The 25,109-nt window shown below is 35.0% G+C and overlaps 1 protein-coding gene, 1 long non-coding RNA gene and 2 other non-coding genes across 5 annotated transcripts in view; 2 read left to right on the forward strand and 2 right to left on the reverse strand.

Annotated features, from left to right (window-relative positions):
* Nucleotides 1-5,384: 5,384 nt before the first annotated feature.
* On the reverse strand, nt 5,385-6,153 carry LOC125266149. The gene is made up of 2 exons (XR_007184453.1): nt 6,047-6,153; nt 5,385-5,721 (listed from the first exon to the last, which is right to left on the reverse strand). It is a non-coding gene; the product is annotated as an uncharacterized LOC125266149 (long non-coding RNA).
* On the reverse strand, nt 5,828-5,959 carry LOC125268034. Its single transcript, XR_007184799.1, has one exon. It is a non-coding gene; the product is annotated as a small nucleolar RNA SNORA57 (small nucleolar RNA).
* Nucleotides 6,154-8,787: 2,634 nt separating the features above from the next.
* Nucleotides 8,788-25,109, forward strand: part of ganaba (glucosidase II alpha subunit a) — a 35,279-nt gene continuing 18,957 nt past the window's right edge. Inside the window, exons 1-9 of one of the 2 annotated variants that reach the window (XM_048189788.1) lie at nt 8,788-8,904; nt 9,233-9,319; nt 12,666-12,774; nt 14,651-14,778; nt 16,793-16,972; nt 21,503-21,568; nt 24,229-24,286; nt 24,454-24,535; nt 24,652-24,748. In XM_048189788.1, coding sequence (XP_048045745.1) covers nt 8,885-8,904; nt 9,233-9,319; nt 12,666-12,774; nt 14,651-14,778; nt 16,793-16,972; nt 21,503-21,568; nt 24,229-24,286; nt 24,454-24,535; nt 24,652-24,748 — 827 coding nt within the window. In that variant the 5' untranslated portion in view covers nt 8,788-8,884. The remainder of the gene's footprint in view (nt 8,905-9,232; nt 9,320-12,665; nt 12,775-14,650; nt 14,779-16,792; nt 16,973-21,502; nt 21,569-24,228; nt 24,287-24,453; nt 24,536-24,651; nt 24,749-25,109) is intronic. The other variant, XM_048189789.1, reaches the window with a different exon arrangement.
* LOC125268035 lies at nt 9,932-10,063 on the forward strand. The gene has a single exon (XR_007184800.1). It is a non-coding gene; the product is annotated as a small nucleolar RNA SNORA57 (small nucleolar RNA).

A 25,109-nucleotide genomic window follows, 5' to 3' on the forward strand; every position in this document is an offset into this window, starting at 1 on the left:
TTGATTTGTAAGATGAGAAATCAAGTCTATTTTGTAAAATCAAAATTAAACTGAACACCTCAATATTGCAATAAATCAAGGTCGACACAGCAACCTTTTAAACGTCTACAAACTCTCAAGTCTCAGTTGAGCTCAAGTGCACAAAAAAGTCATAAGTAAACCAATTTCCTTCAAAACGGCCTTGTCAATATAGCGGATAAATAAAATAATGTTAAGTCAAATTAAATAGTCAAAGTCTACTGTATGTGCTGGTTTGAGCCTCATCACCAGCTGCAGTCAATTCCTCATCTAATAAATCAAAGACCTGCGATCAGCAACTACCTGCTAATGCACTCAGATTCATATAAAGTATGCTTGTTGACATGTTTTGGGGGAGTGAAGGCAAAACGCACAAGATATAGTACCTTCAATGACCTTAGATGGCGATATCGCTTCTTTATAACAGAAACAAACTGCTGCAGAAAAAGTTAGCTGCCATGAAAAATGTAATTTGTAATTGCATTACTCATCACAAATGTATTGGAGTAAAAAGTACATTTACTTGCTTAAAAACGTAGTCAAGTAGAGAGTAAAAGTTGCCAATATCTTTGATACTCAGTACAACTACAAGGCAGCCAAAAAGATACTTAAGTACAGTTACATTTACTCAAGTACTTTACGCCTCTGGTCACAGAAGTCTGAAATGCAAAGAAAGTCCCACATTAGGGCAACTCACCCTAGTATATCTCACAGATTAATTTTGAAAGCATGAAAACATGATTATATACTCAGGGCTCTCAAGTTTTGGAGACAGGCAAGAGTGACACCCCCAATAAAAAAAAAACAAAAAACAAAAAAAAACAACAACTTTCGCCACCTTCTCTGGGCCAGCATCCTGTAACCTGCCCTCAGGGTGAATGAGATGATGTTTATTAGTTGTCTTTTACCTGACACCTTTCAAAGACAGATGCAATGATTAATGAATCCACAGTGTTTCCCACAGGATTTTGTGAGACTGTAGTGGGCGGACATCGGTTCCTCTAGGGGGGTCCGGGGGCATGCCCCCCCGGAGGACAATTCTGTACATTTTAAATTTAAATGCATGAATCTAGTGCATTCTAAGAGCACAATTAAGTGACTAGATCAATGAAGAAATTTGTTCCCTTGTAAACAATTTTGTGCTCTAAAAGTAATTTATTTATTGCTGATGGTTGGGCACATTAGTCATGTACACAACATATAGTAGGCTAAATGAGAGTTCGTAAGTGGTCAAACATGTAGAGTACACATTTAAACCATTAAAAATATGTAGCAAAAGAGGTTACCTTTGTTGAATTAATTTATTTGTGGGAGCCTGTGTCTGTATTTGTGGAACTAATGGTCACTCTTTGATTTGTTAACCAAACCAGAATGCACTAAACACACCACTTCATTATAGATAAAAATAAAAAATGAATAAAAATATATAATCATAAGCTGACCAATAAATAAATAAGTAAACTAGGTGAGTATATAATTCAGCAGCAAAAAGTATTCTAGCCTAATTCTTGGAAGAAAAAAAAAAGCTATGGAATGGCTTCAGATGACTTTGAATATAGGCAAGGCAAGCCAAGGCAATTTATTTGTATAGCACATTTCATACACAATGGTAATTCAAAATAAAATTATTAAAACTATTTGGAGAGAGAGATGTTTAATGTAACAAAATGTCAGTCATCGTGTGATAGCAAAATATAACTAGGCCTAGACTACTTGTTCTGAGCAGGTGTCAATGAACAGGCTGTAAAACTGTTGGCTAAGTTCAGACACTCATGAAAAACTGATGCTGATTATCTGATTATCTAACAGTAGTCAAAATGTCATTGTTTGTGTCAAACAAGTTGTGAATTTGTTGTAACATTAAACAGGAGATCATGACTTACTCTGTGCTCAAAGTGATGCTCAGAGCTCCAGTGGTTTCCTCTGTGGGTGAACGAGGATGATGGTGAACAATTCCAAGATATGCTTTTTTTTCATTGGTTGTTGCGTTAAATCTTACCCAGATACAATAGTGCTATTTTCTGATTGGCTATTGTGTAGCCTCTTTCTTATTTTGATTGGCTGATAAGTGGCAGGTTCGAGACGCGCTTGATTCCTTCCCGGTTCCAGAGAGAGCGGCGCGGCCAGATACATCCCAGCAAGCAATAGCCGTCATTTCACCGTCTCGGTTAACTATAGACCCGATATAGTCCGGCTATGTGTAACCCACTTTTAGCCAAAATAATCTTTCATTTGGTTACATGTCGTTTTTGCCAAAATAACTTGCGAGTTGTATGATATTGCATCATGTAAGTGAAGTCAACAGTGATTACAAGGTGTTTGGTTTCACATCTTTGACATGTTATATTGTGTAGGCTGTGCGTAGCCACAATTTAGCTCGTAGTCAGACCGGCTATTTGTAGCCCACCTATAGTCAATCCTGATTTATTGTAGTTTTTGGACAGGAAGTGCTTGAGATGGTTGATATCTCATCGTGTTCGCAATGTCAATGATTTCTAATAGATTTAAGTGGCATTTCATGACATGGTCTATATGTAGTCACGATTTAGCTCTGAATTGGATAGGCTATGTGTAGTCTGCTTTTAGTCCACCCGGCGAAATCGAGGCAATTTATAGTCTAGTTTTTACGGCTTGGCTATAGCCCTGATTCAGACCAGCAATGAGTGTAACCAAAATAGTGTTAAGTCATTTTCGACCACAAAGCTTGTGGGATTCTTGATATACTTGCATTTATACATTTATATGCAAGTATAATATACATTTATATGCAAGTATATATTTGAAACAGCACATTTTTGCTGTCACACAATCCTACATTCTACGATATCATATTATATATATATATATATATATATATATATATATATATATATATATATATATATATATATATATATAGATATATGTATATATATATATATATATGTATATATATATATATATATATATATATATATATATATATATATATATATGTATATATATATATATATATATATATATATATATATATATATATATATATATATATACACACATATATCAGGGTATAGCCAAACCATAATTTAATTATAATTATATACCACACACATATATGACTGTATTTAATTTTAAGTTAATTAAAAATTTACAATTTTCAACCGCTAGATGGCAACTGTGGCTCTACTGAGACATGACCACTGGCAACGCGAGACTTGAACGTTAGCTCTCGATCACTGTTGCCAGATCTCGCGATAAACATTTCCGCATTTTACAACCGTTGGAGACGGAGAGCAAGCAACAGCAAATGTTAAAGCAAATTCTTTACTGCTTTTGGTCATGTAAGTATCTGTGTTTTTCATTTTGACATGTGTTTATTATTTATATACATTATGTGTAGGAACCGTGACATTTTAGCGGGTAACAGTGCAGACAGTAAAACGTGGTTAGATTAACATACATGCACATACTGTAGTGTTTCCTTGTGCCCTAAAACTCTGTAATTATCTAAATACAAGGGGGTAAACATGAAACCTGTGCACCCTACTATTATTTGTTATGGAAGCCTTGTATATCTTTTAATCTTTTGATCATTATGGCATAAAAATATGAGTTTTTGATTTGGCAAGGCAAGTTTATTTTGTATAGCTAGCACATTTCAACAACAATGTTCAAGGTAATTCAAAGTGCTTTACATAAAACATGGAATTTATGGAACTAAAAATTAATAAAAAAAATATTGTTAACATTTTTTAACTTTTTTTTTGTCAATGTTTTATATTTTTATTATGTTACACTTTGTAATTTTCTTGTAATGTTTATTTGTATTGTATTTGTAAAATTTAATTTATTATTTTTTTAGCATTGTGTATTATCTTGAGTTCTTTTTCTAAATAAAACCTTTTATATTTAATTTGTTTGGACGGATTGTCATTTATGAGAACCTGTTATATTTAAGTGAAAAGAATCCTTTAGCCATTATTTTGTTGTCTATTGCATGTATAGATGTAATCATTCATTAGTAGTGTAATTGATGACTAGTCTATTTTTGGGTTATGGTTAGACATCTATTAGATTTTCACTGACAGCCCAAATTCAGCCTTATTTTAGCCTAGACCCATATTCACCGTCTATTAGACATATATATGTAGTCGTCTAATAATCGTCTAATTGATGACTAGTCTATTTTTGGGTTATGGTTAGACGTCTATTAGATTTTCACTGACAGCCCAAATTTTGCCTTGTTTTAGCCTAGACGGCCAGGCTATGTTTTGACGGCTATTAGACGTCTAATAGACATAAAATTGCTTGCTGGGATTTTGGGCGCTGCGGCATATTAAATATATGATAAATAGTTTTTCTGCGTGAGAAATACAATGTGTGGCGGGAGTGCGTGACAAAAGACCGAAATGAGTGACTGTCACGCTCAATCCATTTTCGAATCCATTCAGCCGATCTCCAGGTCTGGCGGTACCACTTTTAACATAGCTTAGCATAGTTCATTGAATCTGATTAGACCGTTAGCATCTCACTCAAAAATGACCAAAGAGCTTCAATTTGTTTCCTATTTAAAACTTGACTCTTCTGTAGTTACATCGTGTACTAAGACCGACGGAAAATGAAAAGTTGCGATTTTCTAGGCTGATATGGCTAGGAACTATACTCTCATTCCATAGTAATAATCAAGGAACTTACCATGTGTGCAGCAGGCGCAGTGATATTACGCCGCGTCTCACAGAGGTCTCCATGGTTGCAAGGCACGCTCCCTGTGCAAACTGGGTCGCAGGCGCTGCATAATATCATTGCTGCTGCACTCATGGTACGGCAGCAAATTTCCTTGATTACGCCGGAATGACAGTATAGTTTCTAGCCATATCGAACTAGAAAATCACAACTTTTCATTTTCCGTCGGTCTTAGTACACGATGAAACTACAGAAGAGACAAGTTTTAAATAGGAAAAATATCAAAACTCTTTGGTCATTTTTCAGTGAGATGCTAACAGTCTAATCAGATTCAATGAACTATGCTAAGTTATGCTAAAAGTGGTACCGCTAGACCCAGAGATCGGCTGAAAGGATTCAAAAATGGTAAAAAACTATTTAACACTGAGCCCATTTTCAAAAAAGTGGAGTGTTCCTTTAAGATTCTGTCCCCATGCCCAGACAACCCAGATAAAAACCAATGTGGACTCCACATGGAGGCGATATAAACCTACCAAGAAGTCTTCCACAATTCTCAAAGAAAGTGTATAAATGTGACGCTTTAAGAATGAGAAATTTTAAAAGCATAACTTGGCTATGAAGAAACAATGGTCAGTCAAACATTTTTATAATCAAGCTTAGAATTACCCCATCCCAAAAATGCACATGTAAAGAACAGGCCAGAATTAAAAGAATAATCGTTTATTGGAATGGTTATGCAGTAATAAAATACATAAAAACACACAAGGCTGCTTGATCCCGTTTACAGCAAAAATTGGATAGTGTGCTAATATACAGCCCTCTAAATTACTAAATATAAAGACAAACTTCAACTTCTATATGCACATGTAACACCAAATGTCATTTATCAAACCGTAAATATACTAAAGAGCAACTACTCTAATGCCTGTGGAAACCGAAGACAAGAGAGATTGCTGGAACTTGAGAAATATCTTCACTTTAGTAAATCACAATCACTTCAGGCCTAAACGTTTCTTGACGCCATGACGAAAGTCACGTGACCTGTGAAGAATGAGGACAGATTACAATTAGACGTTACAGGACAAAGCATGTACTAAAGTTTAACATCTATAATTAAGTTCTACTGTATTAATGCTAGTTAGAAAGAAGGTGTTCCAGTGATTGAGGATAGAACCAGCTGATGGGAACATGCTGGCACCGAAGACATTGCACTGGCTCTGATATCCCTCCATACATACACACAAGAGTACAGAAAACACGAGCATGCCAAGAATGGAGGTCTGAATTCAAAACGTCTTAAAGAATAACGATCATAACATTTTAATCTCAGTTAATACGCGTCATGAAAACATTGAAATCAACATACCAGTGAACGCTGCTCCTGAGTGCTGCTGAACCGGAGAGAGAGAAACATGGCCGCTCGCGGTCTTTTATACTAGCTGTGTCGTCATTTCAGCGTTGAAAGGAAACATCCAATCATCTGACGCCTCGGGTGGCAAACGTCACACGCTAATAACGCTGTCGTCCTCTAGGGGGCGCATAGCACAATGAAATCGTACGTGTTAACCCTCTATGGTGCGGTGTTGTCTCCAGGCGACATGGTCTATTTTAGTTTGTTTTTAATAAAATAAGGCACCAATTTATTGATCAAACGTATCTCAGGACAGAATAACTCAAATACTAATCAATAAAAGTGCAAAAAAGACCAAAACATGACCCACAGGGGTCCATTTTGTGTCCTGTTTCAGCACATGTGCACAAGAAGAGTGCATTTTTCACTTGTTTGTAATCATTTAATAACCCACAAAAATATGAATCACCTTCAGTGGCAAGTAAAGAAGTATTTTCAAGAACTTTACATTACATATCATCAAATGTTTTAGAGAAAAAAACAAAAAACAAAACTGTGTGTTGCCTCAAGGCAACATTGTATCATAATGGAATCGCATAAGGCCGTACAGGCATAATAGGTTTGAATGCAAATGTATTATATTTGTAAGGAAAAGAGTTAGAATTATCTGAATATGTTGGCATTTTCACATGATTTTGTAATGCACTTATGAGAATAGCAATTCACATACTATATGTGCATATATTATGATCTGCACATTTTCTATAGCACTTCAGAAAGTTATAAAACACAGGTAGCACTGGCAGTTGATGAGGGTGAGAATGAGGAGTTAATGAGGGATCATACTGTGATGAGGAAGATGAAATCATGGTGACAATCTGTCAGGGAGAGAGTGAGGGTGAGAGAGAAGATGAAGGTGAGGATGAAGATGAATATGATAACTTGATATTATAACATAAAGATATGATGGTTTGGTAATACTTCCACTTATGTTCCACTATGGTACAATGTTGCCTGAGGGCATCATGTTACTTTTTATTAAAGGTGCCCTAGAATACAAAATTGAATTTACCTTGGCATAGTTGAATAACAAGAGTTCAGTACATGGAAATCACATACAGTGAGTCTCAAACTCCATTGTTTCCTCCTTCTTATAAAAATCTCATTTGTTTAAAAGACCTCAGAAAAACAGGCGAATCTCAACACAACACCGACTGTTACGTAACAGTCGGGATCATTAATATGTACGCCCCCAATATTTGCATATGCCAGCCCATGTTCAAGGCATTAGACAAGGGCAGCCAGTATTAATGTCTGGATCTGTGCACAGCTGAATCATCAGACTAGGTAAGCAAACAAGAACAATAGCGAAAAATGGCAGATGGAGCAATAATAACTGACATGATCCATGATTACATGATATTTTTAGTGATATTTGTAAATTGTCTTTCTAAATGTTTCATTAGCATGTTGCTAATGTACTGTTAAATGTGGTTAAAGTTACCATCGTTTCTACTGTATTCACGGAGACAAGACTGTCGTTATTTTCATTTTTTAAACACTTGCAGTCTGTATAATTCATAAACACAACTCTCGTGGGAGCACGAGAATTTAAAGGGGCCGCAGCCTGAATCGGCGCATATTTAATGATGCCCCAAAATAGGCAGTTAAAAAATGAATTAAAAAAAATCTATTGGGTATTTTGAGCTGAAACTTCACAGACACATTCAGGGGACACCTTAGACTTATATTACATCTTTTGAAAACACATTCTACGGCACCTTTAAATATAAAACTTTTAATACATTAAAAGCTGGATAAATTTGTTTGTTCAAGTGTCTAGTTAAAGAAATAAATATATTTCTTTTTTCTAGATAAAAATGCCAAATATTTAATTTTTTTCCATTGTGGTACAATGTTGCCTCGAGGCAACAAACTTATAAAAATTAAATTAATTAAACAATTATGAAAATGTTTATTGATATTGTTAAAGTGTCCAATTTTAAGCAGCAAAAAACAACACAAATAATTTTTTCCTCATTGATATCATATTGCGTACCATAGAGGGTTAAAAGTAATTTTGAATTTTAGAATATTTCATAATTAAATATTTTTGTAATTTTAATAAGTCAAATTAAGTGTTAAATGTCCGTATTTTTTAGTTATAAAAAGATTGATGAAATTATGATCAATTATTTGTTAATTTTATTATTATTATTATTATTTCTACAACTACTACTGTTATTATTTCATTATGTCATGTTTGTTTTATTATACACTAGTAAGAAATTATACAATTTCGTATGTATATATATATATTATATATATATATATATATATACACACACACACACACACACACACACACACACACACACACACACACACACACACAAAGGTATAATTGTTTACATTTAATAATAAAATAAAACAAAGATGAAATACAATTGAATTATTCAGTAACCACAAACGACTATAATTGGTCCAGCCTGAGCAGCGTTGAAAAAAGTAACGGGTATCACGTGACAACGCAGGCACAGCACAATAACACTTTTTTCTTTTAATTCTGGGCTCTATGTTATCTATATGTATGTTATCAATTCTGTGTCTATTTCATGATCAAATAAACCTTTAAAAAAAGTTTTAATATTAATCAGACCAATCCCCGCCTAGCGCGAAAATATCCTTGAAATACATGTATTGCTGTAGCACACTATGAGTAAATGTTTTTCGTGACTGGCGCAGTCAAAATCCTAATATACACAAGCATCTTACTTGCTGAAAAAGTCCACGTGCACGACACTTTCGAGCTGACAGGGCGCGCGCGGAGGGCAAAGTTCACACGGAGGCAAGATGGCGGCTTCCTGTGACAGGTATTGTATTGCTCAGGCTAAGTAATAGGATTATGTGTAAATAAAATCAAAGACGCTGCCATTTGAAATGCTTTTTTTACTTTTCGAACGATTTGAATACTTAAATCGTTTACAGTCTCTGTGAGTTATTCCTCACGATGTCCGAAATCTTGTCATGATTCCTTATTAAAGGCTAGTGTTGTAGTACCATGATCCAGTGATGAATTCATCGTTTTATTTACAGTAAAGTGTTTGTCTGATTTTGATATCATTTAAAAGCGCGAGTAAGAGTGTCGGCACAGGTTACTGTGTTGTATCCAGTTTGTGACCCGATGGTATTGTGTTTCAGTTTGGTGCTGATTCTGCTGGTGTGTCTGAGCGCTCAGGCTGTGGACCGCAGCAACTTCAAAACATGCGACCAGAGCGCCTTCTGCAAGTGAGTACGACGAGTCCTCAAAATACACGCTGAATAAGGGCTGAATTAGCACAAAACAGAGGATATCTGAAAACGCTTGTACGGTGTTAACATGTGACACGTGTTACTTCACTCTGCGCCGCTCAGGATGGACCAATCACAGTGCTTTGTGATTATACGGGCTGTTAAAATCATCTAGGACCTTTTCATTTTTCATTACCATCGTATTTGTTGCTATTATTGAAATTAATATACGTGGATAAGTACTTTGTGGTTTACACATCTCTCAAATGTTTCGACAAAAACAACGTTACACAATAGAGGATTTAACTTATTGAGCCAGCATGCGCCCCCTGTAGGAAGACTGGTTAATGAAACTTGACAACATTGCTTTCCATATCTAGTGTAGTCAACATCTAGTGTAAGCAAGCGTTCCCATTCATTAGGGTTCAAGCACATTGTTATTGATAGGATTTTCAATGATCAGCATTCTGCCCTAAAAGTGATCGGGCTGACCAAACCTCAAAGATGCTTAATATAAGTTTTTGACTGTACTAAAAATACTAGGGCTGGGTATTGACACAATTTTCACGATTCAGTTCGATTACGATTTCGATTCGATATGTATTCAGACCTCCATTCTTGGCATGCTCGTGTTTTCTGTACTCTTGTGTGTATGTATGGAGGGATATCAGAGCCAGTGCAATGTCTTCGGTACCAGCATGTTCCCATCAGCTGGTTCTATCCTCAATCACTGGAACACTTTCTTTCTAACTCACATTAATACAGTAGTACTTAATTATAGATGTTAAACTTTAGTACATGCTTTGTCCTGTAACTTCTTATGGATGTAGTATTTTCAGCTTCCTGAAGCAGTGTTTTGAAATCGGCCATCACTATATAAGTCGTTATTTTGTTTTTTTGGTGCACCAAAAATATTCTCGTCACTACACTACAGTCAGTCCGATCGACTTGAAAACCAGCAGACAGTGTCTTTATCGAAGGTGGCACGATTGTCTATATTGGCATATCTCGAAAAACACTGCAGCCGTCAGCCAATGAAGTTCGAAATTAGGTGAGCACATGCGACATGATTCTAAAGAAGCATGCAAACTTTTATGGAAATCAGGCCATAGGTGGCGCTGTAACAGTTCCACATATTTTTCTTGGTAATTACCTGTTTTGGCTGTAAATTGTCTTTTCCATTTCTGATCTAGGGGGTTACAGGCTTGCTAAATAAAACGTAATACCTTTTTATACATGTGCTTAAAGTCCTTAAAGGGTTAGTTCACCCCAAAATTAAAATTCTGTTATTAATTAAAGGATTAGTTCGCTTCAGAATTAAAATTTCCTGGATGTTTCCAAGATGTTCATGTCTTTCTTTCTTCAGTTGAAAAGAAATTAATGTTTTTGAGGAAAACATTCCAGGAAATTTTAATTCTGAAGTGAACTAATCCTTTAATGTCGCTCCAAACCTGTAAGACTTTCGTTCATCTTCGGAACACAAATGAAGATCTTTTGGATGAAATCGGAGCGATTTCTGTCCCTCCATTGACTGCCTTTGCAACTTGATCTTTGATGCATCTAAAGTTCATAAAGAGATCGTAAAACTAATCCATATGAATTTAGTGGTTTAGTCTAAATTTTCTGAAGAGACTCGATCACTTTATATGATGAACAGATTTAATTTTCTCGCATGTAAACACTGAACAGTGAACATACACAAAAGCTCAAACGAACCTGAATGACATGCGAGAACAAACCCTTATCTGGAAGCTCAAATGTGCTGCGTAACACACGAGAATGAACCTCAATGGTTACGCAGCATGTTTGACCTTCAGGAAGAGGTTTGTTGGGTAGACTGTCAATGGAGGGACAGAAAGCTCTCAGATTTCATCAAAAAGATCTTAATTTGTGTTCTGAAGATGAACGAAAGTCTTACTGATGTGGAACAACATGAGGGCGAGTGAATGACAGAATTTTCATTTTGGGGCGAACTAAACCTTTAAAGTGCTTGAACTCAGTTAATTGCTGCTTGCAGCTATGTTTTCCTCCATTAAAGAACGCAGTATGAATTGGAAGCAGTTGGTGCTGAGTCAGTCCCCTGAGGCAAAAATGACATGTGATTAATAGGGGTGTGACGAGATCTCGTGGCACGAGATCTCGCGAGACCAAACTGTGACGAGATTTCTCGTCGAGGCGAAAAGTAGTCTCGTGATGTTGCCATGACAGAGTGTTAGGATGATTAGGAAAGAATATGCCACCGCTACGTTTACATTTTGCCTCCACTGTCGTTTTGCTTTGTATTTAAATTAAAAAAAAACATTTAATTCAGTTGGATAACGGTCGCCGCCGCTCCATATTTACAGAGTACGCGCGACCGTTTAAAAGTGAAAGTAAACGCGCGCGCGCATTCAAACGTGATTTCAATACCCCGCATTTTGAAAGCGGCTCCCTGACGAATACATATATCTCTCAATATGAAAGCTATTTTAGGCTGGGCAGTGTAGTTGTAACCATCTCTGAGCTCTGTATCAAAGAAAAATTTGGTCTTATTTGATCTTTGAATATTGAGAGAGTGCGATTATGGTTGCACTTATTGTAAAGTGTTACCATAAAAATGAATAACAGTTTTCTCTTCTTATTATTTACTAGTACAAACAATAAGGTTTCATTTGTTAACATTAGTTAATGCACTGTGAACTATCATGAACTAACAATGAATGACTATTTTTATCAACTAACAAAGATTAATAAATACTGTAGCAAATATATTGCTTGTTGTTAGTTGATGTTGGTTAATACATTAATGTTAATAAATGAGACCTTATTGTAAAGTGTTACCATTTTTATTTATACTGTTTTTATTTCTGTGATCAGATTGTGGAGAGGAGTTCAGTTAGGAGGTCTAAAGTTGTAGAAGCTCATAATTCATGTACAGTAAGATCTGAAGAGACTGAAATCATACAGGAGGGAAGTCAGTCAGTTGAGTTAGTGGCAAAACCTTTTACATTACTTGAGTATTGTTGTCTTTTACTGCATATGATAATTCAGTCTCAGAAAGTAGAACTGAAATGACATTCATTACAAAATGATTAGTTAAAACATTTCAAATACACCTGCAGAATATTTTTTCTAGTCATGTATTTCGCCATCTTGTCTCGTCTCCTGAACTCAATCTCGAGTCTCGTCTCGTCTCGTGAGATACTGGTCTCGTCACACCCCTAGTGACTAATGATTAGTCTTTTAAAATATTTCTGCCAAAGCCTTTTCATCAAATGCAATGTTTAGCCAAATCCACACTGATTCAAAATGATGCACAAATGTCTGATGTGTTTTTAAATGTGTTCTGTGTGTTTGTTTGTAGGCGTCAGAGGGAGCTGAAGCCGGGTCAGTCTCCGTACAGAGCTCTGCTGGACACGCTGGAGCTGAGCGACTCCAGAATCACCCTGCAGCTCATCAATGACAACAACAAGGTCACAAAATAGACCAAAACAGAACTGTAACAGACAACTTTATTACAGTTGCTACAAAACAAATTGTCTCAAAGCTGGTTAAAGTCTCAATTGAACATTATTATTATTATTATTATTATTATATATTTTTTTTTTTTGATAAAATATTGCAGTGTGTTGTAAATTATTTATTCATGCACATCGTTATTTTTTTTTAATGCATGTTCCCTCGTAATCTTTAATGAAGTCTCCTACCCCTTGCAATGATGTGAGGACAGGACAATAATCACTCCAACAACCTTTTACTCACATGAGATCGCAGCAATAGCAAATGACTATGATCCAATAATGTTATGAAAGATCCTGCCCTACACATTTTTCCGGTTCCAGAAGCCGTTTTGCTCAGATATGCATTACGATAAGGAAGAAAATTTGATTGCAATATCAGTGTCATAGCATTTGTAAGAGAATTTCAGGCACCTCGTGATCCGATTCTTCTATCATTTTTATTACATTATCATTTAATGAACTTTTTAAAATAATTACAAATGAATAAATCAAAACAATAGTATGTTAAGAACCATTAACTAACTAAATATAGTTTCAAAAAAAGTACTAAAGGGTAACAAAGAAACCTAAAATGCATTTCAGTATCTGAGAGTGCTTTAAAAATCCATTCAGAAGTTTTGAAGAGCGAATCGCAACGCATCAAAGAATTTGTCAGAAATGAATTTAATGGGAAAAATGTTTCCAGAGCCAAGGTTGCTGAAAAAGTGCGTGGTCAGTAGGGCTGGGCGATAAACGATGTCATATTGAGATTGTGTTAATATGTACGTTGATAATGATGATCTCTGGATGTTTTTACTCAATATGCATTAATCTAACAGCCTTTCACACAGCAGAAATAAACACGACAACAGCCAGTCAGTGTGTGTCGCTAATAAGTGATTTCTGTGTGACTCTTTGTGAATGAACGGCACAGTTTCGTCTGCTACATAAACTCACACACAGGCGTTTTCAGCGTCTGCCATCTCTATATGAGGAAATGAATACATGAACTACATTTCCAGAGCTGCTCTGAGAGTCACTTCACAAGCTTTTTACTTCTTAATTTGAGAAAAACTACCTTCAAATACACACTGAAACTAAGATGTCAAAATAAAAGTTTGATTTAACTTGAAGAAATAATGACAGAAATAAATCACTTCTGAATACAAAAATTAACTTGTCAAAATAATAATAATAATATTATTTCTAAGGAATATCATTCAAGCAAGTTTTTTTCTTCCATGTTTTAAATTTATAGTTCTGTCATGCAGCATCTTATTTGACAAAATAAAAATGCAATGTTGTGTTGTAAATTAATTGTTATATTTTCATTTGATTACATTTTAAAAGCTTGATTTAAATTGTTAAAGTTAATATAAATTTGAATGAAATCATAAAATACAGAATCCCAAAAGAAATAATGAAAAAACAGATTTATAAAAAATAAAATGGATTTAATTTAAGGATTCCCCTAAATTAAAAGATAGCTACTCCGTGGAGTTTAATTGTGAAGAAACAAGTTTACATTCATTCTCAAAGTCTAACAAAGCATTTCCTTCCCCATTAATGGAAAATTAAAATCGTGATAAATATCGATATGTATGATATGAAAAGTACGGAGCCCCCGCACATGACACATGACATACAAAATAGTAGGCTAAATCGCGCTCACGCCGCACGCTTTACTAAGTGTTTCCCTCGATTTGCTAAATTGTGTGCATTATTTACTACTTTTTCCTGCCTGTCATGTGCGGGGCTCCATAGAAAAAAAATATTGTAATTTGGCCATATCGTCCAGTCCTAGTGGTACTAAGTGTGAGAGAATTGAGACTCTTGTGTTTGTTTGTAGGTTCGCTTGTTGCTTGAGCTGTACAGACTGCAGGGGAACATGACACGGGTGAAGATTAATGAGCTCAAACCAATTAAGCCTCGTTACGAGGTTCCAGATGTACTCATCTCTGATCCCCTTACTGAAGCGTAAGTCAAATCTACTCACTCCATCAGAACTGCTTTTACTGTATAGATTCATATGTTTCATATGTTCAGATGGATATGTTTCTCAATGGGGGCGTTCAGAGTTTTCAACTTCCAGTGAAAACAACATTCAGACGTTATATAACACAATATGCTTGTTCTTGTTTATGCTGGAAAAATTAATATGAAAGCTTCTTGTTTGTTGATTGGCTGCAGTTTGTGATAATCTACGTAATTATAGTTTCAATGCAAAGCGTATATTTAATATTACTAAATATAATTTCTATTTGCATGGCTTTTTTGCTCCTTGGGAAACTAATGATAATGATATTTCATCAAAAATGTGTGGTGTTCAATTATATGCTTTTTAAAATATATATATAGGTGAATTATAGTAATAATAATAATAATAGGTTATACATCAATATATATATTATAAGTAAAAATGTATAATATATGCTACCATTCAAAAGTTTGGGGTTGGTAAGAATTATAAAAGTGTTTTTGAAAGAAGTCTCTTACACACACCAAGGTTGCATTTATTTGATAAATTAAATGATACAGTAAAACAGTAATATTGTGAAATATTATTACAATTTAAAATAACTGTTTGAATATATTTTAAAATGTAATTTATTCCTGTGATCAAATCTGAATTTTTAGCATCATTACTCCAGTCTTCAGTGTCACATGATCCTTCAGAAATCATTCTAATATGATAATTTGCTGCTCAAGAAACATTTCTGATTATCATCAATGTTGAAAAATATAGAAGAGGATTAGGGCCAAGCAATAATAAAAAAATAAAACCATCTCGAGATTAAAGTTGTTAAATTTCGAGAAAAAAGTCGAGATAAAATGTTGAGAATAAACTCGTTAAATTACGAGAAAAAAACTTGTTAAATTGAGAAAAGTCGAGATAAAATGTTGAGAATAAACTCGTTAAATTACGAGAAAAAAACTCGTTAAATTTCGAGGAAAAAAAGTCGAGATAAAATGTTGAGAATAAAGTCATTAAATTACGAGAAAAAAGTCGTTAAATTATGAGAACAAATTCGTTAAATTATGAGAAAAATTTCGTTAAATTTCTAGAAAAGTCGAGGTAAAATGTTGAGAATAAAGTCATTAAATTACGAGAAAAAAGTCGTTAAATTATGAGAACAAATTCGTTAAATTACAAGAACAAATTCGTTAAATTCGGAGAAAAATGTCGTTAAATTTCGAGAAAAGTCGAGATAAAATGTTGAGAATAAACTCATTAAATTATGAGAAAAAAGTCATTAAATTACGAGAACAAATTCGTTAAATTATGAGAAAAATGACGTTAAATTTCGAGAAAAAAGTCGAGTTAAAATGTTGAGAATAAACTCATTAAATTACGAGAAAAAAGTCGTTAAATTACGAGAACAAATTCGTTAAATTACAGGAACAAATTCATTAAATTACGAATTTGTTCTCATAATTTAATGAGTTTATTCTCAACATTTTATTTAGACTTTCTTTCTCGAAATTTAACAACTTTAATCTCGAGATGGTTTTATTTTTTTATTATTGCTTGGCCCAAATCCTCTTCCATAGAAAACAGTTGCTTCATATTTTTGTGGAAACTGTGATGCATTTTTTTCAGGATTATTTGATGAATAGAAACTTCAAAAGAACAGCATTTAAAATTGAAATCTTTCTGTCACTTGAATCAATTTAATGCATCCTTGTTGAATAAAAATATTAATAAAAAAAAAGATCACTTACCCCAAACTTTGAAATTGTTTTGTATCACTGTTCCCACTAAAATATGAAGCAGCACAACTGAGCAGCAAATCAGCATATTAGAATGATTTCTTTCATGTTTTAAACTATATTCAACCACTATAAGACCACCAGTGTGTTTTATTATCTGACTAGAGAAGGTTCCATTTTGCTTCTTTGGGTCAGTTTTCCACCTTGTCGCCATTATCATCATAACGCCATGTTGTTCTAGTCTTGAATTAACAGCTGAATGTCTTGTGTCTGTCTTCAGGCTGTCAGTGGTGTCTCAGGATGAGAACAGTCTGGTGTTGTCTCTGGGTGGGAAAGAGCAGCGGCTCATCGTAAGTGCTCAGCCGTTTCGGCTGGACATCGTTGAGGGTCCTCAAGTGCTCATGTCACTCAACTCCCGTGGCCTGCTGGCCTTCGAGCACCTCCGAGCACGCAAGGACACGTGAGTACCACAACACATTGGTCAGAAAGGGCGTTTCATTCAGGAAGTTTATTACAGATAATGCTGAACTAATAATACTTCATACTAAAAATATTTTACACTGTTTCTTGGGCTGTATTTCTGATTAATTGTATAATTTTTCACTTTCTTTCCTCCCTTCGTATTGAGTAGGCCTTACTCTCATAGGTGCACAGTCTTCACTTCAATGCCTGTTCACACCAAGAACGATAACTATCATGATAACTACATTAGCGTCCACACCAGTGCTGTTAATTATAAGCATGCACTGAAATATTGTCCAATGCCTCTTTGCTGTTTAAAGTCTGACAGATTCTGATTGGCTGTCAATGATTTTATCGTTCATCAGATGGTGTGGACGATATTTTTAACCAGTGTTACAACACTAATATTTTAGATACCAGTGAACTTTCACAATTCTTGATTCCAATTTCGATACCACAGAAAAACTACTAGCCTGACTAATATAAAGTTCAAACATTATTAAAGGCAAGTGAACAGTCAGTAATAAATACAGAATAAACGAAAACAAACAGACACGGATGTTTTTCTAACAGTAGTACTTATGTAAGAAGTACTACAGAAATTGAAGCAATCAAATGTAAAATAACACCGTACAGTCTTCTCTGTATTAATTTATTATAGCTACAGAAGTTATTCAGCCAAGAGCAATAAGTGATTCTGTATTTTTCTTTTGCTGTTTAACATTGGCACAGACAGCAGCAGGTTTATTAGGCTGTTGTCACTTTAAGACAAAAGACACGGATTTAATAAACTGACATGCATCCGATTGTCTCCCAACTGTTTAAATGAAAACTCCCCAAGACAGTCCTTATTGTTGAGCCATGTTTATAGCTATAGTTGTCATCCTTGGTGTCAACGGGCATTTAACCTTAACAGAACAATATGGCACAGCAGTAACACAGTTTTTACATTAATTAAATATAAATACAACAAATTAGTATAAGGGTAATCTTAGAAAAACTGTCAGTAAATGTATTGCTCATATTTCACCCTAAAGATGTTATTTAGACAAAGAAAATTAAGACTTTTTATATCGTGAGATTTTTAAAACAAGCCATCTTGACAGACAGGTGTACAGTAATGGTGGTTTTTAATGAGAATATGGGGAGAATGAGCTTAATGTATCATCCATTAATACCTATTGTAAAAAGCTGTAAAATTATAAACATTTTTTTCCTGAGGTGTATCAGGGCCTGGTTGCAACAGTTTTCTTAATTACCACTTAAGGCTGGAATACAGATGCCAAGATTTTTGCCCCAATTTTCAGTCCGGACAAATCAACGCTCAATGCCAAAGGTCACAGCCAGTCTTCAGATTTTGGACAGTCGGATTTCACAGAAAAGAGAAAATCACAGTGTATGATGGGCATGGAAGTTTTTTCATCCAGTCAGAGGATATTAAAGTGCCCCTATTATGCTTTTTCGGATATTACCTTTAATACAGTGTGTAATACAGCTGTTTGTGATTGTAAAAAGTCTGGAAAGTGCAGATAAATTAAATTATCTCCTAAAAGAAAGAAGCGATTCTGAACTGCCTGAAACAAGTCGTCAGTAATTCCGGTCTTTCTTCCTGCACGAACCTGCATAGGTTTGTAACACATTTGCGTAATGCCAGACTATGGTCTTCACTGGCTGCGTTTTGGTCGATCATATCACAAGTAGATGAGGGAGACACATTCCCGTTTACACCTGGTGTTTTAATCTGTCTCTTTTGTCCACTTTCAACCACTTCTGTCCTGATTTCTTCAAGGGGAGGGTCTATGGGCAGGTAAATATATGGGCTTTTTCAGATCTTTCGATCTAATAGACGAAATAAGCTCATGCAATTTACGTATGAACGCACATGGAGATGACGGAAAAAAACACGGAGAGCATCAGACTTAGTTTCTGCTCTGACAGCCGCAAGACCTCGGTGAATGTGTATTAGAAATCAGGGGCCGTATTCACAAAACATCTTAAGGCTAAAAGTAGCTCCTAACTTGCCGATTTAGGAGAAACTCTTAAAAATAATGGGCGTGTCAGTCCTAATTTTAGGAGTCCTAAATTTTTGCTCTAAGAGTATTTCACAAAGCATTTTAGCGCTAAAACTAGCTCCTAAGTCTGTGAAATGTTAGGAGTAGTCAAGAGGGCTCCTAAATCACTAAGACCAAATCACAAACAGTCCTAATCCAGCCAAAGACACTGTACACCATTGAGGCAATAGCGATAGAGCCTTGGATGCTGAACCTTTTCTTCATAAATGCAATGCATTTTGATTTATAGATTTGAATCTACGATGAGATGCCAAAAAAAAAAAAAAAAAAAAAAACTTTAACAAATAAATAAATATTGTCTGATTATCTGTGGCAGTGGTTTTCATGAGTTCACACTTACAAATGATTGAATAGAGTATAAATAATAATATAATATAATTTGTCGCTTGAATTCTGCATTCCCTTGAGATGAAGATATCCAAGAGGTGGACAATTAACTGTATATACTAGTTAAATTAGTGACACTTAGCCTACATTTTAAAACCTTTATGGCAACAATATAGCAACATTTTATTTTGACTATGGCAACATTTTTATTAAAAAATATTTATTTGAATAATGCAACATCTGTATTTTAAAACCTTTATTTTAATTTGAAAACATGACACCTCATTCTACAATATTTCTATGATTAAATCGCTGACTCCTCCCCCATCAGCCAATCACTGTGTGTTTACTCCATAGCAACGAGGTCGACCCCGCCCTTACTCTTAGCTTAAGACTTCAGTCTATTCCTTAGTAAAAGTTTGTCTCAGCAGCTTTGTGAATAGGTTTTAAGAGAAAACTCTTAGCTAAGAACTTTTACTGCTATTTAGGAGAACTCTTAGTGGTAAGATAAAATGTTTTGTGAATACGGCCCCAGGAATGGTGAGAGAACATTGTGCTTGGTACGTTTTTCATCTTCAAACCAAACTTGGGTCTTCATCCAACAAAGTTTAAATCCCGTCTGGCTTGTGCATTTCCCATAATTATCCATTAGGTCAGGAGGAGGAAGATAGTAGACAATCTTTTGTGGCTGTTCGAACACATTCGACCACATGAGTGTTTACACTACGAAAGCAATCCATTCGAAGTGGCTGAAAGTGGATAAGATCGAAACGTTTTACACCCTGTTTACACTTGTATTTAGTGTCGTCCACTTGTGATCCAGTTGACCAAAACGCATCTTAATACCAGGTGTAAACTGGGCCAAAGATGCTCTTTCAAAGGATGAGACTCGCAAAACCAACACCATCGTTACTGTTCGCATCACTGTTCAGATATTGTATTCAGATATGGTAATGGGCGTTTGGTTTCCGACACGCGTTCCAAATCTGTTCATATTTTAAAAGTCATGTAGTGTTTTCCAGCCTTTAGTTACGAGGATTTTCTTATCTTAACGGATAGGGAAATTTCTGTCGTTTACTCACCCTCATGTCCATCCAGATCCATATGGCTTTCTTTCTTTCACAGAAGATTTTTTTGAAAAATATCTATCTTTTTGTTTTTAATCTATACAATAAAAGTGTCTGACACAGTTTTTCTAAATAATAATTTGTGTTCTGAGGAAGGAAGAAAGGAATCCATTTGGGTCTTGAACAACATGAGAGTGAGTAAATGATTTTTGGGTGAACTATCTCAGGGGTTTGTTGCTGCTGGCATACAATGAAAAAATATTTGTATAGCTTCTTCTGTGTTTGCTGTTTCACTGTTTAAGATCTGAGGGTTAATATCTCACAACTTCTTCACACTCTCTCTACTTGGATTCTGGCTGTCGCTTTTCATTTCTGGCCTTCTCTCTCCGCACTAACTCTGTTAAAGCAGGACTGCTTTGATCTAAGTAGAGCACAACAATGATCGTCTACTTTTTCACTGACCTTACTTCTGGATTTCCCATTCATTTTCATCATAGGAATTTGCAAAAAATCTTCAATAAAAGTATTGAGCCAAATCACGTTTTGTGATGAATCATGGAATTACAACTATTGATGTGAATTAAACAGCAATGACAATACAGTGTGAAATTGTTAAATAGAAGGCACCATTGATGAAGTATATTTATAAAAATACAGTAAATGTGGATGGGAACATTTTGAAATGCAGAAATTTATAACAACAACCTTGGATCCATGGTAGGTTTGTGTTGAAAGATTATTAACAAAAGTCATTATTTTGAATGGAATATATTTAAATCTTACTGCTGCAGTCCGTATGGTCACCATTTGGGTTGGTTTTGTAATGTGGTGTTTTATGATGGTGATCTTATATTACTTTGGGAATATTTTCACAGCAAAGTTGACGTCAGGTTAAAATGACACATTGAAAATTGGGTTCTGGGATTTGTATCGGATCATTTAAATGTGTCGGACATTTCATTCAGAAATACGTTTGTAAATGTTTTTACTGAAATTCTCATCACATTCTATTTTCCTTCCCCTCTTTTTCTCAACTTTCCTCTCTTCTGTCACGCTCAGCAGTATCTCTCATAAAATAAGTAGCACAGTTGGTAGCATGTGGGACTCGCTCAAGAACATTTTCTCTAGGTAACATCCATTTGTCCAGTTCTTGACTGCAAAGAAATCTTAGATTTATAGATTCATAGTTTCTTTTACTTTAATCCATGTTTTTTTTTGTTTTTTTTTTTTGTAATCAACAGTAGTGTAAATATCTGTAGTGCTCCAAATGATTCATGCTTGCACACTTTAATCTAATAGTACACTATTTGCTTTTGATTTAGTATTAATATAGATGTGTGTTCTAGATTGAAATAGTAATTGTGGTAACTAAAAAAGTATGTTATATTTAGTGCACCAGTCATCATTGATTCCATTGATTTTTGGTATTATGGCCATTCGTTTTATAGATTTTTCAACTACATCATAAACCGCTGGGTTCAGAATGTACTTTTTGTCACACCTGTCAGTTGTTGGTGGATCATGAATGAACATTTATGAACATTCATTTTTTTTGAAGAAATTAGTTACTAATTTTCTTATTTCTTTATTGAGATTAAAAGGTGCACTATACTGTTTTTCACAGCCAAAATCGGATCATTATTGCAGTGATTATTATGTTTCTAGCATGTTAAAGGTGCCCTAGAACCAGTTTTTTACCAGTTTTACCAGATGTAATATAAGTCTAAGGTGTCCCCTGAATGTGTCTGTGAAGTTTCAGCTCAAAATACCCCACAGATTTTTTTTTATTAATTTTTTTAACTGCCTATTTTGGGGCATCATTAACTATGTACCGATTCAGGCTGCGGCCCATTTAAAGATGTTAATACTGGCTGCCCTTGTCTAATGCCTTGAACATGAGCTGGCATATGCAAATATTGGGGGCGTACATATTAATGATCCCGACTGTTACGTAACAGTCTGTTATGTTGAGATTCTCCTGTTCTTCGGAGGTCTTTTAAACAAATGATATTTACACAAGAAGGAGGAAGCAATGGAGTTTGAAACTCAATGTATGTCTTTTCCATGTACTGAACTCTTGTTATTCAACTATACCAAGGTAAATTCAATTTTTGATTCTAGGGCACCTTTAAATGTTTGAGAACAGTTCTTCTAACCCTAACTGATAGTTTGTAGCTTTTCATTTCTTAAACAACCATGTAGGACGACACATCATGGCTATATTCCAGGATGACAATGTCAAAATTCAAGGAGCGTGAAGAATCATTTTCACACATGAATCGGCACCTCTGAGTCTGGACCTTAATTTCATTTAAAGTCTTTGGGATGTGCTGGAGGAGACTTTACAGAGTGCTCTTGCATTGTCAATACAAGATCTTGACCAAAAAATGATGCACCCCTTGATGGAAATAACATCACAACATTTATTTCCATCAAGAAGTGCATCAATGTTTGGTCAAGCACTCTGTAAAGTCCTTCCTACATGGTTGCTTAAGAAATGAAAAGCTACACACTCCATCAATAAGGGTTGAAAGAACTGTTGCCAAAGATATAACATGCTAGAAACATAATAATCATTGCATTAATGATCCAATCATAAACTCTTAAGCATTTGCGTGTTTAAATCCAAACAGTGACTTTATTTTGGCTGGGCAGTGTCTTTTTACACTGTACAAATTAGCCAACCCTAGCCCCTTTCACACAGTAATCCCAGTACATTGATGTAAAATTACCAGAATGACTACCGGTAAATGCACGGATAAGCTGTTATACAAAAAAAGCTTTCTGGCTTTTTACAGATAAGATCCCAGTCACACATCAGCAAAATTCTGTGATGTTAATCACAGCTGCTCCATTGTGTCTTCATTCGCTCACATGAGGAGAAACGCTTTAGTTTCACTCTCAGTTTAATTTTACATCATCCTCTTACGTCTGTAAATTAGAAGTTAAAAAATGATCACAGAGAATACTTTTCCGAGATGTATGATAGTGCTGATGACTGAAAAAGGAGGCTGGGTCTCGAGCGCGACACGCTGAAAAAGCTGCGAGACATGGTGCAACAGTCAAAGATGTTCATCTAGCACATATTTATGTAGAAAAACTATTAAAAAGCAGCAGATCTTACTGTAAACAGTGCAGAGTAATTGTGTCATCTCCATAAGAACTTCATGATTGGCCCAAAGCAGGCTTCTTATGTTAGTGCTTTCTGACTTCATACGTGCTCATACTGGTAATCTTCATTCTTTGTTCACACACAGCATCATACCGGCAGTTCACTGGTAACGTTACAACTTTTCATACTGGTAAATTGCTAAAACGGTTATTTTTGAAAAGGACATGTTCACACATGATCTCTTAACGGTAGGTATACCAGTAATTTACAGACTGAATGTGTGAAGGGGGCTACTAACTCTGCCCACCATTGCTCAGATAGTTTATTACAACCATTGTTAAACAGTGTTGTTGTGTTATTTGAAGAGTCAGGTTGTACTTTTAAGCCGGATGACACATGCTCTGCTTAACACACATTTAATATCTATGGCCAGTCAAACAAAATTGTAAAACAAAAATCAACAAATGCTTGTTTTGTTGTAGAATCACCATATAATCACCATATACTTAAAGAAGTTGAATTGCAAAGTGATATCAAGTACTGGTATTGATTATCAATGATCGTATTGATGCATCTCTTATTCATTAACCTATTCAAGTTCACCCTCCTTTAAGATTTACGCTTGTTTAGTTGTACTAACAAGTATTTGTATTAAGAGAAACTGTTTACTTTTCAGTAAAAGTGAGTCGGAGGAAGTGACAGGACAGGAGAATGCGGAGAAGCAATCTGACGAGGTGTGTGTGTTTTCAATAACTGGACAGATTTACTAGACCTAGATAGTGTAAAGTGTGTTAATTTTTGAGCGTTGAGATCTTCATTAAGGAGACTCATTATATTATAATGTGTTTTAATTTACCTGTTGCCTTTTTTTCCCCTTTATTTATTTCTTTTATTAATTTAGGATGAACAGATCAAAGAAGAAGAGGATAAACCGGGCATGTGGGAGGAAACATTTAAATCTCATAGTGATTCAAAGCCCAATGGTACATTGGTTAAATCTTTCCCATTTTATTCTATAAGATGATCCGTAGAATATTGGTTAGATAAACAGTCAAGTTTGTTAGTTTAGCAATCTTTTTAAATCTCCATTTGATTTCAGGTCCATCATCTATTAGTTTAGATTTTTCTCTTCCTGGTGTGGAACACGTCTATGGGATTCCTGAACACGCAGACACGCTCAAACTCAAAAACACAGAGTGAGTACTTGTATGCAGGACACACATGCAGCACTTTTCATGTGAACTCCAACATAGGTTGAATTTTGTTGCTGGTCCAGGGTGATTATTACTGGTTTGTGCATAGCCATGCTGTTCAACTGCCAGATCTAGCTGGTGAGGCTGACTGATAAAAGAAGTTATGCTGGTTAACCCTTGTGCAACCTTATGGACATTTTTGTCCATTTCAGTTTTGTTTTTTGTTATAAGTGTGCCTTTGTTAATGCCAACTACATGAATTTTGGCTCAGGTGTTTATTTTTATTGGAATTTTAATATTTTACCCTAATTTCCTTCAAAAAAATCAGTTTTACCTTCCGTACAAAAAATACTCACACTCAGGA

Source organism: Megalobrama amblycephala, linkage group LG4 (genome assembly GCF_018812025.1).
Source record: "Megalobrama amblycephala isolate DHTTF-2021 linkage group LG4, ASM1881202v1, whole genome shotgun sequence".
NCBI classification, from domain to species: Eukaryota; Metazoa; Chordata; class Actinopteri; order Cypriniformes; family Xenocyprididae; genus Megalobrama; species Megalobrama amblycephala.